The sequence below is a fragment of the Hyperoodon ampullatus genome, assembly GCF_949752795.1.
Source record: "Hyperoodon ampullatus genome assembly, chromosome: 11".
Taxonomy (NCBI): Eukaryota; Metazoa; Chordata; class Mammalia; order Artiodactyla; family Ziphiidae; genus Hyperoodon; species Hyperoodon ampullatus.
In genome coordinates, this window is record NC_136924.1 from 4,694,126 (window position 1) to 4,708,733 (window position 14,608).

The 14,608-nt window shown below is 34.5% G+C and overlaps 1 protein-coding gene across 3 annotated transcripts in view; it reads left to right on the top strand.

Moving 5' to 3' along the window:
* Positions 1-14,608, top strand: part of NAV3 (neuron navigator 3) — a gene marked incomplete at both ends in the record, with an annotated part of 371,484 nt that overhangs the window by 127,839 nt on the left and 229,037 nt on the right. For all 3 annotated transcript variants that reach the window (XM_079715629.1, XM_079715630.1, XM_079715631.1), the window contains 2 exons: positions 3,513-3,585; positions 7,422-7,605. In XM_079715629.1, coding sequence (XP_079571755.1) covers positions 3,513-3,585; positions 7,422-7,605 — 257 coding nt within the window. The remainder of the gene's footprint in view (positions 1-3,512; positions 3,586-7,421; positions 7,606-14,608) is intronic.

Consider the following 14,608-nt stretch of genomic DNA (forward strand, 5'->3'; position numbering starts at 1 on the left):
TCAAATTTCAACTCAGTTGCTTTCCTTTTCAAAATGATTTGGTATCTAGACAAATTAAAGGGGATTGAAAAGAGTTAAAATTCTTTTTCAGATCTTGAACACAAGGATGCCATTTGTAAACACATCCTAAAAACTAACTATGTGATTATATAGCCAGTATTTTGAATATTTTGTTTTTGTTTTGCACCAGTTAATTGATGTAATTAAATCCATGCAGAGACTTCGCTTGTGAGGATAATTTTCCACTTTCTGATTAATCATTGAATATAACACCCACCCCCACCCCCCAAAAGAAAGGGTACTGTAGATGTGTAAATGCTCTGGTCTTCTTCAGGGCAGTGTTTTTCAAATTGTGGATTACTGTCCATCAGTGGATCCTGAAATTCATCTAGTGGATTTTAACCAATATTTAAATACAGATTAAAAAGCATTAATTAATTAATGAAAAGAGAAGACAATATTATTAGTAGAAAGCATCACAAGCGATTTCATGTAGTAAGTGTAAGTACTGATCTATGAAACTTTTGTTTCCATTATATTTAGGTAATTGTGCATTGGGTTGTTTATTAGTTTATTAAGTACATGAAATTATTCTAATTAAAAATTGACCCAAATTATTAGCTGTTAAAATTACAGTTTGAATTCTGATAGCTTATTTGGTATATGATTCAAATAATAGTGAGAAAAAATAAAACTCACTTGAGTTAATTGGATTAATTTGATGGCAAAATCACTTATCTGTTTGGGATTTCAAAAATGTTTAGAGGTTTTTAGTTCAAAGAACAGTTGAGGTTTGACATGACAAAAAATTAGGAACTAAAACAGTATTTATAGATATTTAACTGGGAAATGTGAGGGGACAATATTATTTTAAAGCAGGAGTTATGAGAAACTAATGTCTCAAATTTATTAAAATAAAAATAATCATTAACCAAAATATATTATTATATAGGTAGAAAGTATTCTCAGATTATTTGAGTATGCCTCTGACAAGGAAACTAAACATATAAATGACATTTAACAACATTTCTCATAGCCATTTTCTTTTACTATAACTTATCGCTGGGTAAAAAATGTAAGTAGTACCAACAAGCATGATTGAATTTATAGATGGCTTTGGAGTTAGGTAGGGAGAGGATATTATTTTCTTAAGTTATGTTTGTTATGTTGTTACATTGTTGGAAAATTAATTTTGACCAAAAACAAAAATTGGTGAATAAATAAATTGTAATGAACTATCCTTTAATAGTCATACTGGAGATTTTGTATTCAAGTACTTATTCTGTTGCTGTTACTTACCTGCTATAGTAAGATGGGAAACAGAATTAACTACCTCAAATTGTTGGTGCTCATAGTGAATGACTGTAAAGGACTATTACAAAAGGTTGAATGCTTCTGATAAATAGATATGAAAGGAATGTAAGATATATTTTGAGTATTTTTTTCTTTCCTCTACTAGGACCCTTTTAATTTCCCTTTCTAACTTATGGTGCATATTGAGAGAGAGTTGTTTGTCTCTAATACCCAATCTAGACAGCAGTTTTATTTTTTATTCTGTTTGAACAGCCAAAAAAACCATTTTACACACTTAATTACAGACACTGTTCATGAATATTTTCTTGGTCTTCCAATGAACTAATCTGTTTATGTATAATAGAAATACATTTTGCAGTAAATTATATATATTTGGGCCAGAAATCTTCTTACTTTCTATAAAATTCATATAATTGGTATAAAATTAATAATATCAGGACTGTTACAGCAAACATTCAAAAATACTCAGCTCAATTCTCTGTCTTAATATTAGGCCACCATAATTATTTGGCATCTTTTATTTTATTTTATTTTATTATTATTATTATTTTTTCTGCGGTACGCGGGCCTCTCACTGTTGTGGCCTCTCCCATTGCGGAGCACAGGCTCCGGACGCGCAGGCTCAGCGGCCATGGCTCATGGGCCCAGCCACTCCGCGGCATGTGGGATCTTTGCGGACCGGGGCACAAACCCGTGTCCCCTGCATTGGCAGACGGACTCTCAACCACTGTGCCACCAGGGAAGCCCGGCATCTTTTATTTTTAATCAACCTGAAAAACAATGTTTTCAAGAACACACTGGGTAGACACAGTAGTATATTCTGTTTGTTACACTTTTCTTTTTCTTTCCTTTATGTTATCTTATTTTCTAATAGCAAAATGAAATGTGAAGGAAAGAATTTGAAGTGGATTCCAGAACCATAGGTTTTTTGGGTATTTAGACGTTGACAAGTAGAACGAGAAGGTCCACTTGGTCATGTAACATTCAACGTCTTCAACTCTATCATTCTTTCAGTAAAACTTATTTTGAAATGAATCAAGAAGTTATTTTTTTCTCAAAGCAAATGTGTATACCTTGGCTGCAATCATTTTAAAGTAAAGAACCTCTCATTGGATATTATTACTTTAATTTTGCACAAAATTACATTTAAAAAGGAACATAAACAGTTGTCCATTTTATAAAGACAGATTCTGGAATATATTTTTTTCTTTTTATTTTCTTTAACAGACATTTTGACCTTCCTATGAAACTCAGCTAAAGAGGACATTGGCAAAACTTTGTATGTCCTCCTGCATAGCTTTTGATGAGAATTTAATAAGACAGAAAACAGTACCTTGCCAAGTATTAACTTTAAATCTCTTATTTACTTTAGAATTTCAAGATTTATGTAATACCACAAAACCCAGGGAGATGACTCACAAAGAACTGGAACTTTCTAGTTTCCTACATTCTTTTAAAAAGTCTTAGCTATTTAACTTTGCTACATAATGCCATAACTAATACTGAAATCAACCCATGAATTAACATAAATTAGTCTTTTTTTTTTTTTTTTTTTGCTTCTCACCCTAAATGGTTAATCACTGGCTATCATGTTGCAGGGAACGGTTCAAAAGCAGTGGCATCACTCCTTTAAATTACAAAGGCAATACCTATATTTAAGCAGAGAATTAGCAACTGTAGAAGTACAAATACAGTTTTTAAAATAAAGAATTTCTATGATTTAGGATGAAAATATGCTTCATTTCTTTCATGTATATCAACCCTTTCTCCATCTTATTTATCTTTTGGCATACTTACCAAATATTACTGTTCGAATCTCAGTTACCCACATCCTAGTATTCTAACTCACAGAAACAGGCGTCTCCTCCTATTTGGATGCTTTAGTTGAGACTTGTTTGTGAAGCACAAAATCAGTCTGGTTTTATGTTAAGTAGGTGGGTTGCTAATCTGTAAGAATGCCATTCTTGGTCAGGCCTTTATGAATTGTTTGTAAGTACTAAAGCGGACAATGTACTCTTTATATTCATTCTGCAATTAGCCAAAATAATTCTAGTTAAACTCTGGTTAAAGATCTCTAGTATGAAATGAATGTGAAGTATTCATTCTTTCTTTATCTTTCTCTCTGGCTTCATTCTAGCTCATTTATTTATATAAAAATAACCTTCTAAGTTACTTTTTCACTGCTTTTCATGTTACAGATTGAAAATGTTGATGTCTGCCTTAGTTTTCTAGCAGCCAGAGGAGTAAATGTTCAAGGTCTATCTGCTGAAGGTAAGAAAAAGCACAGTTGTCACAAATGGCATCCATGTTTGTAAAAGACTTTTTATAACGCTATAAATGTAAAGTGGGAGTACATAGCCCCTTAATACAAGAAAGGAAATCGGTAAAGTTTCCAAAATAATAGAAACATAAATTCAATGGTTATTAATGTACGCCTTATGTAGGTATGTTCCAGATTTTGCCAAAATTGTTATTTACATTACCGAGTATATGGGAGGGGGACATATTAACAAAATATCTTTATGTTATTACCAGTTGGTAATGTTTTTAGAGTCTTAAGTAGATGGATGGATAGATAGATAATGCTGGATAATAAATACAGTAGATGGACATAAATACAGTTAAAATAGTATAATTAATGCTCAAATATTTTATCAGTAACAATTCTATAATTTGATCAAGTTGGTAGTCCAAGTCTAAATATTTGTTAATTTTAAATAAGTCATCAGGAGTTCTTACATAATTAGCACTAACAGTATTAATAACTGTTCTTTGTAAAGGCCTTAAAATTATTAAATGTTTAAAAGATCATCACTGACATTGAAATATAGAAAAATGGAAAAAGAAAACTAGGTCTGTTATTCTTTTTTCTGCATTTCTTTCTCTTCCACATATCTTTAGGAAGCCTTTGCAAAATTTTCAATTTAGTACTATTAACAAAAAACAATTGCTAAAGTTATGAAATACCAAGTCCTTTGAGATCTGTATCAGCAACAACCATTTTTAATTAGAATTTTATGATTAAACACTTCTGACAATTTATGTTGCTTCTTGTTTCTACTACAGTCAGTTTACTCTGAAAAGCCTTTTTCCCCCCACAGATAGTAGAAATATTAGACAATTCTAAGCTGTTCAAAGTTTGCTGCCATTGGAAAAAGAGGAATTGTGTGACTTCTGAAATATTATGGACATGTACTAGAATTATTTACATTTGTCAATTTTTCTTCACTGTTTAAATTTTATTTTAAATTTCTTTAATCCTTTATCTGTATATGTCATCATGATGTTTAATATTAAATTACATATTTAATGGCAAAAAACTTATGTTCAAACCTAACTCATGGTTCTGTTACTTAGAATAAAATCCTCCAGGATAATACTTTACTTTCTAAGTGGTTAAAGTTGGTGAGAAATGTTACCATTTATTCATTTTATGTCTCTTCCGTATAACATGACATCTTTTTGTTTTGCTTTGTTTTGTTCTTTCATATTCTTTTTTTTTAAACATCTTTATTGGAGTATAACTGCTTTACAATGTTGTGTTAGTTTCTACTGTATAACAAAGTGAATCAGCTATATGTATACATATATCCCCATATCCCCTCCCTCTTGCCCCTCCCTCCCACCCATCTAGGTGATCACAAAGCACCAAGCTGATCTCCCTGTGCTATGCAGCTGCTTCCCACTAGCTCTTTTACATTTAGTAGTGTATATATGTCAATGCCACTCTCTCACTTCATCCCAGCTTACCCTTCTCCCCCAAACCTGTGTCCTCAAGTCCATTCTCTACATGTGCATCTTTATTCCTGTCCTGCCCCTTGGTTCTTCAGAACCTTTTGTTTTGTTTTGTTTTGTTTTAAATTACCTATATATGTGTTAGCACACAGTATTTGTTTTTCTCTTTCTGACTTACTTCACTCTGTATGCCAGACTCTAGGTCCATCCCTTTCACTACAAATACATCAATTTCATTTTTTATGGCTGAGTAATATTCCATTGTATATATGTGCCACATCTTCTTTATCCATTCATCTGTCGATGGACACTTAGGCTGCTTCCATGTCCTGGCTATTGTAAATAGGGCTTCAGTGAACATTGTGGTACATGACTCTTTTTGAATTATGGTTTTCTCATGGTATATGCCCAGTAGTAGGATTGCTGGGTCATATGGAGTTCTGTTTTTAGTTTTTTAAGGAACGTCCATACTGTTCTCCATAGTGGCTGTATCAATTTACATTCCCACCAACAGTGCAAGAGTGTTCCCTTTTCTCCACACCCTCTCCAGCATTTATGGTTTCTAGATTTTTTGATGATGGCCGTTCTGACCAGTGTGAGGTGATACCTCGTTGTAGTTTTGATTTGCATTTCTCTAATGATTAGTGATGTTGAGCATCCTTTCATGTATTTGTTGGCAATCTGTATATCTTCTTTGGAGAAATGTCTATTTAGATCTTCTGCCCATTTTTGGATTGGGTTGTTCGTTTTTTTGATATTGAGCTGCATGAGCTACTTGTATATTTTGGAGATTAATCCTTTGTCCATTGATTCGTTTACAAATATTTTCTCCCATTCTGAGGGTTGTCTTTTCGTCTTGTTTATGGTTTCCTTTGCTGTGCAAAAACTTTTAAGTTTCATTAGGTCCCACTTGTTTATTTTTGTTTTTATTTCCATTTATCTAGGAGGTAGGTCCAAAAGGATCTTGCTGTGATTTATGTCATAGAGTGTTCTGCCTGTGTTTTCTTCTAAGAGTTTTATAGTGTCCAGTCTTACATTTAGGTCTTTAATCCATTTTGAGTTTATTTTTGTGTATGGTGTTAGGGAGTGTAACATGATATCTTTTATTAACATAAACCTCTTGCTTTTTATTTATCTCCTAAAAATATATGAATGCCCAAAATGATTTTCTAAATTGATTAAACATGCATAGTAATAAAATAAGTTTAAAAAACCTCTTTCAATAAGATCATTCAGGTTTACAGGAGAAAATTAATACTTTATCACTGTAGCTTTATATTGATCAATCCAACACTTATATGTTCTGACCCCTGTGAGGAGGATTGGGGGCTTATAACAATTGAGCCTCATTTTATATGAATAATTCCACGGCATAGTGTGTGTGGCATTATAAACCATCAGAGAGCAAGAAATCTAAGTAGTTTATTAATGTTTCTAAATTCCAAAAAGGAGACATAAAACCTTGACCTCAAAGGAGGATATATTTTGTTGCCAATAGCAAGTTTCATTTAAATTATGATTATAGGTTGTGTAGCGTTATATCAAGCTTTACTTGCATCTCTTTTTCTAATTTTAGAATTATAACTGCAGGAGGAAAACGTAGGCTCATGTTGTAGCCTACTTAGTGCATTTAATTTTTTATTCAATATTAGAAAAACGTACACAGGAGCCCCATGTGTTAGAACTAGGAATTCCACTTACATTTATTCAATTATGTTATCTAAAGTCATGAGTAAGGTGATCTTTAATAGTTATTAATATGTAACATAAATTAAAAATAAAAGAATTGGAGCATTAAAAATGGATACCTATGATGTAGTCTGCTTTTTGGAGGCCATATACATATATTTTTAAAAATAAATTGGTTGGTGGGTGATTTAGAATTGTGCTAACAGTTATAAATCTAGTTGCTATTATGAGGTGCACCCATAGCATTTGTAATGTAGGACAACCAGCATTTAAGTGGCTTTCTTTCTCTAGCTCATAGCCACCACTGTGTTGGTAACAGCTGTGTGTGCTTGTGAGGGAAGCAGAGTGCTAAACCAAATGATTAGCACAAGACTGAGAGCCCATCCATTTGCATGAAGAAACTAACTCTAGAAAAACTGTCATTCAGGGTCAGCAAAGAACATCACTTGAGTAAGCTTTGTTCTCTCTACGCATCATCCCTTCCCTCTCTCCCTGAAATTTCCAAGCTATTTGGAAATGCTAGCATGTTTCAGAAAATCAGATTTGCTTAAGTCTGTGACTGAGAAAATCACGTTGTATTTCTGTCTCCATAGATTTAGCCTAAGAGACTTACTTCTAGAATTTCATTTGTAAAAAATAATCATTTTCTATGATACTGTTTTTATATTTTCCACTTGATACAGAAATAAGAAATGGAAACTTAAAAGCCATTCTAGGGCTGTTTTTCAGTTTGTCCCGCTACAAACAGCAGCAGCATCATCAGCAGCAGTATTACCAGTCCTTGGTGGAACTTCAGCAGCGGGTCACTCACGCCTCCCCTCAGGCAGAAGCCAGTCAGGCCAAAACCCAGCAAGATATGCAGTCCAGGTAAGGAAGGGAAGTGGGGATGTGCTTAGAATGAATTTATCTTGATGCAGCTTGTGTTTAATAAGTTTTTGTTTGCGAGTTTGGAAAACATATTTATATAGTTGTATCAAAGTGATGGGATTATTTGATTAATGTTATAGAATTTAAAACCACTTTTCTATTGGTTGGATGACCAACACATCACTTTTTAGGTGAAATATTTGTATTTATTTTCTGAAGGTGATTGTGGTTTCTATCAAAATGTGTGAAATGTCTTTCTTGTAAGTAGTGTATCAGAGTTCCTTCCTTCTACAAATTATTGTTTAGAATGTGCTTTGTGAATCCTAGTCTCCAGTTGTGTAGTTTTCTTTGGTTGATGCTTTTGATTGATTAAATCGTTAAATCTGTCAAAAATTTCAGGTCTGTTAAACATAGGAGTTTGAGTGTTTGGGAACATACCATTTTGATGTGAGATTGTCTGTGCATGCATGTGCGTGTATACGTGTGTGTGAGTTTGTATACACACATTGTTTGTCTGCCTTGAGTCTGTGGATGCATGTAGACACAGCTGGTGTGGGGTGCTGACAAACCACTGCAGCTTCCTTTACCTTTCGTTCCTGCTTTTTTCCAGTTTGGAACTATATCAGTCATGATTCACCTAGAGAATCAGATTCAGTAAGAAAGAGTGCAAACAGATTTATTTTAAAGAATTGATTCACATGATAATGGGGGCTCGCTAGGCAACTCTGAAATCCTGAGGCCAGCCCAGCAGGAAGACAGGCTGACACTCTTAGCACGAGCTGAAACTGCTATAAACTGGTGGAATTTCGTCTCTCAAGGAGGCCACACTCCCGGTTTTAAGACCTTTCAAGGAGTGAGTCAGGCCTACTATCCTAGTGATAATCTAGGATTATCTCCCTTACTTAAAGTCAACTGCTATGGACTTTAACCACATCCACAAAATGCTTTCACAGTGACACCCAGATTCGTGATGAGTGGAACTAAATAAACCTGGCTAAGTTGACACATCAAAAAATGATCACAGAACGTAATTAAGTTAACAGGTTTCATGCAAATTACTCATATGTTTCTGATCAATGTTCGGGTTATCAGATCATTAGCTCTATGGCATACATAGCTATGATCATTTTTCTTAAGGAGGGAGAATGTCCAATATGAAAATACTCTTTTATCGTCTACTAAAATATACACATTGTATCACACATATGTAAATATTTAACTTTTTCCATCTTAGAAGCCAAGCCTAAAACCTAATAATACAGTTTGCCTTGAGTTTGTTTTTGGCAATTAGTATTGACTCAGAAAGCTAACATAAAATTCCAAGATACATCCACAAACCACTTCCCACTTATTGTCAAATATTCAGCAGCTCAGAAATCCCCTGTTCTTTCATCTGTCAACCATCCCTCACTTCATATTAAGCAATATTTCTGTCTCTGTACAACCATGTAAATTCATTTCCTTTGGCAAATTTTACTCATTAGTGAATTATTAATGAAGAAAAATCACAGTTTTACCAAAAAATATGGAGTGTACTACAAAGGCCATGGAATGATAAGAGATAGTTGTTTTTACTAAGTAATGCAGATGTGCTTCTGTTCTTTAAGCTTGTCTTGGTATTTTGTGATGTCATGTGAAATTGAGCAGGAATCAAAGTGAAAAAAACATTCTTTACAGTATAAGTTCTTTAGATTTCCTTAAGAATAGAGAAGGAGAAAAAATAAAATATATATTTTAAATTTTTTATTATTAATTGTTTTGGGGGGAGTGGTGGTTGGTAGAAAGAGATCTAGATTTTGAGAACTGCCAGAAATAATATTTCCTAGAGTTTGGTTTAAGCCATTTGAAAGGACAAGAAGCAAGAATAGTAGCTGGAAAAATACAGGAAGTGAAGTGGTATTGTGCAAAGGATGTTGACTCTGGAAGTGAGATGAGATATCATTTGTCATTGCTTTCCCTCACTCTATTTCTGTATCTGCCATGTGGAGTTTCTTGCCCCACATTTCTCAGTGGTTATGACCCGTTGGGGGAAATTTTTTTCTCTTCTTGCTGGATATGCATGGATATTATGAAAGTGTATTATGTTTTAAAATATAGACCTATATATAATAGGCATGGTCATTTTATACCATCTTGGGGAGAGCTATCTTATTTTTTTCAGTGCAAGGTTATGAAAAGCATTCTTTTCACCAGTGTCCTTTAATTCTGAGATGGACTCTTAAATAATTTTTTCTTTTGATAAATTGGATTTAATTGCTTTTGGGGGGGGGAGGTATGCGGGCCTCTCACTGTTGTGGCCTCTCCCGTTGCGGAGCACAGGCTCCGGATGCGCAGGCTCAGCGGCCGTGGCTCACGGGCCCAGCCGCTCCGCGGCATGTGGGATCTTCCCGGACCGGGGCACAAACCCATGTCCCCTGCATCAGCAGGCGGACTCTCAACCACTGCGCCACCAGGGAAGCCCAAGGATTTAATTACTTTTTGGATTGTTAATTTAATAAATTCAGAGTAGTTACTGTACTGAAGGTAGGGTAGTACTTAGTTAGGACCATGATAAAGAGGAGCTCCAAGTCTTCATTTTAACAGAATTTATTCTATGTTTTGGAGAATGTTATATTTCAGACATTAATACTTATTTACATTTGTATAGATTTGACATAGTGAAATAGTGTATGAATTATAATCTATGTGAACTTAAATATAACAATGTATCTAAGCATTTTTCAAAGCCTATATTGATAGTATACATAGGAAAGGAATAAGTATCTATACAATAGAAACAAGATAATTAACATGGAAAATAATCTCAGTGACACATTATCTTCATTTACATGAGATGAGAGTCATAAATCATGATTTATGGAGCCTTTCTGTTGACTCCAAAGCTCTTCCCAAGTGAATAGCTTAAATGACTGGTGGCTATATTATTCTGGATATTTAGCCAGAAAAATGTTCTTGTATTTTTCTCTGTAGACCTAAAATAATTTTAGTGCACGTTGTTTCATGAGAGTATTTTTGTTTTGTTCTCTGTTTATTTAAAGTAAATTGACATAACTCTCTATATTTCCACAATATTTATTTTATACATTAAGAATTGCTAATTTGTTTTGCCCTTTGGAGAATAACCCCAAATGTTTTCAATCAATTTGAACATCTTTCATTTAAACAGACATTTTGATCTAAAGGTTAACAAGTAAAATATACAAGAGAGAAAATAAAATGTGGACCAAGAGACATAGAATGTGGATAACAAACTCTCCTCTTCTGGCTTCTCAGCTTCCTCTCCACTCTTGAGTGTGTGTGTGTGTGGGTTTGTGCACATGTGAGCGAGCATGCGTGCCTATGTGTGTCCTGTTCAAGGACTGAAGATCTCCTTGTTAAGAGCTCACCTCTAGAATCAGACTGCCTGAACTTGGATCCCGGTTCCACCACTTCCTAATTGTGTGACCTTGGGCAACTTACCTAACTTCTCTATGCTTCAGGTTCTCATCTGCTAAAAGGGTATAAAAAATGGCATCGATTTCATGAAGTCGTTTTGGGGGTTCAGTGGGTCAGTATCTACAAAACTCTTTGAACATACCTGTTAGATGTCACTCTTTTGCTCAGAGCCCTGCCGTGGTGTCAAATAGGCTAGGCTTGCTCCCCGCTTAGGAAATATGCTGTAGCTGATTCCTTTGCCTGGAATGCTTTTCCTCTGATAGCCACTTGGCTGAATCTCTCACCTCCTGCAAGTCAACTGCTCCAGTGTTGCCTTCTCACTGATGCTGACCTTAACTTCTCTTTTAACACTGCAGTCTGCCCATCCGCACTCCACATCATCGTTGCTGTAGTTTTCCTTCTTTTCTGTAGCTCTAACCCCTCTCTAACCTACAACTTATTTATTATATTCATTGTTTATTATTGCCACTGTGAGGACAGCAGTATTTTTACATTTTAACCACTTCTGTATTTCAAGGGATTAGCCCAGAACCTTACACACAGTACATCCTTAGTAATGATCTCTGAAATGAGTTAAGTAAGAATGAATGAACCTTTATTATAGTTGCTTCTAATTTTAGGTAGGAAAACTTTCTAACATTCACAATTGCAGTGGTACATCATTTAAAATGAGAATTGTGTGTATTACAAAACTGCTATAATATAGATAAAATGTTCTTGATTCTTGGGTGGTCATGATATTGAACTACAGTTAGTTTCAGAATGATATGTAGTGGAACCATCAGACCTTATCCAGGTCTGATGGAACCATTTGCTTCCATCCTCATTGATGCATGACTATATACCTCTTTGGTCTTTTACCTATTTATTGTAAATATTTTGTTCCCTTTGTTTTCTGGCTGTCATTCATTAATTCACTGCTACCAGTGTTGCTGCCTCTGTGGAGTACCATCGCTTTACCAATATGTGGTTTTTGTTTTGCGGGATAAGAAAGCAGATTACCAAGATCATTAGCATTTTGGTACCACAAAAAGTAATAGGTAACATGAGTGAAGTGTTTGGGCCATGAAATATCATTGATAGCTTAAAGGCTTGCATGTTTATAACTCCTGTCTTCTCTGTCATGTTTGGTTTAGACAACGAAAGAAGGTATCTGATCTAGTATTAAGAAATGATGCCTCTAATTTGCAGCTAGTACAGAGTTTAAAATTTTTAATTAAAGGCTGGTTAAAAAAATGAATGCCACAACTAATCCGACATGAACGTATTATCTTTAAAATGTCCAAATTACTAATTTGTTTTGTTAATAAATAATATTAATACAGAAGTCCTTACCTTGTCAACATAAACTAATATTACAAGGGGAAAAATACTGTTGAAAGACCTATGTTCTGAATTAACCCTAAAATGGCATGGTTGGTGTAAGTTTAGTGATGATATGTGAGGGCAGTCTTGTTCCTTGATCACTGATCTGTTTATCATTTGACTTGAATTATCCACTTGTAGTATGTGTATTAAAATAAAGCTGCGACTCATTCTAAATTTCTTTAGTCCTTCAGCAATCTCAAAAATTTGAACATATTTCATATAAAAAGTAATTTCTCTATTTCAGTGATCTTTGGAAGGACTTTGCATAGGTAAAGTTCAAACATTTTGCTATATTAAAGAATGTTAAGTATCCTGTTTACATTTATTTAATATAAAATATAAAATCAATTTCTTTTATTTTTCTGGATTTTATTTTGAAAAGAGTATATTAAAGGCCCTTTGTCTAACCAACTGGAAAAAATATGAGAACTGTTTTAATATAAAGTACTAAAAATCTTATATAAGAGTTGTGATCATAGTTATTTTCTATAGGCATTAACCAGGAGATGGGGAAAATAGTACTTCTTATTCCAAAAACAAGGTAGACATGAATCCTATAATTTTCAAACTCAGAAAATTTATTTCCATCAGTAAATATGTCATAGACATTCAGGATATTTCTGCTAATCATATTTTCACATATGTGTGTTTTGACAGAATTCTACTTGACATGAAAAGTAACAGAAACTTCAATTTCACCAAAACCGTACACAGTGCCTGGCACATGAGTCCAGTCAGCACTGAGCAGAAATCATGTCATGAATGTCTAATTTTCCTGAGAATATCTAGTAAAGCATTATAGTGAAAGAAAATTATAAAATGAAAATTCATTTTTCTTATGTACTGGTCTGGTTATACATGAGATGTTAGGGTAATAGTATACATAAAAAATGTTTTCTATTTGCTAAAAGTTTAAAAAAAGGAGGTGGGGCCTCCCTGGTGGCGCAGTGGTTGAGAGTCCGCCTGCCGATGCAGGGGATATGGGTTCGTGCCCCGGTCTGGGAGGATCCCATATGCCGCGGAGCGGCTGGGCCCGTGAGCCATGGCTGCTGAGCCTGCGCGTCCGGAGCCTGTGCTCCGCAACGGGAGAGGCCACAACAGTGAGAGGCCCGCGTACCACAAAAAAAAAAAAAAAAAAAAAGGAGGTGATTTTCCTTAGAATACAGGCCTTTTAGCTTAATTTTTGTCTACATTATTAAATGATTTCCCATCCCGTTAGTAAATAGTTGGTGAATTGTACCAATCCCAAAACAGTGATTTTTGAATCACATGAACAAGTACTTTTATATTATAGAGAATTAAAACATGTAAAAAAGAAACAAAATGCATGTGAAAGTGTAGGTAAGAAATTACATAGATAGGTGATAGTGTGTTAAAGGCAGTGATAATAAGTCTTTCTCAACTAAAATAAGAGCTATTTGGGGAATTTGGGAGATTATGATCTCCACAGAAAATCATTTGCCCTTCTGCTTTTCATTTTGTAGGAGAAAGTCAAGAATGTGTCCACTTGCTGTTTAGATGAACTTGCTCCTTCCTATAGGACTCACAAGTCAAATTGCAAAATCTCTGGGCACATGCTATTTGAGTGACTTGTCTATTCCCTTTGCATCCCCTTCTCAAGGCTCCCATGACCCCTGCCACACACATTGCTTTTGGAGCCTTCTTCCATGGAGGACATTTGCCTTCCTCTTTTCCAGGAAACATCGTTTCCTTCTGGGAGATTCACTCTGAAACTGGGATGGTTTACAGCTTTTCAGCCTGGAGTTATGAATCTTGAGAAGTATATAAGGAAGTTTAATTTAAGATGACAGGAAGGCTCTGGTAATTTAAGCCCTCGTGAACCTGGCTTCAATTAGTTGCTTAATTGAGCTCTGTGTTGTGGCCTATAGTGTGCTCTTCATAAAAGACAGTGAATCAATTAAACTTTAAAGAAAATGAAAGAAACAAAAACGACATTTATGGATCTCCTTTTAAATAACAGGATTTTTTATTCCTAGAGAGAAATAACTGAAGGGAAAGAAATTATTCTTTAATTGACTGATCGAGGAAACCAAGAGAGGGTGTAATACTAAGAGTAGGTACACACACACATACACACACTGCTTATGTTCTGTGCTTCTAGTCCATGATTTTAAAAGCTTGACAACCACTCATGGTTCTGTCGTTATGATGAAGCAGCATCTGTATAGTGTTGGTTATT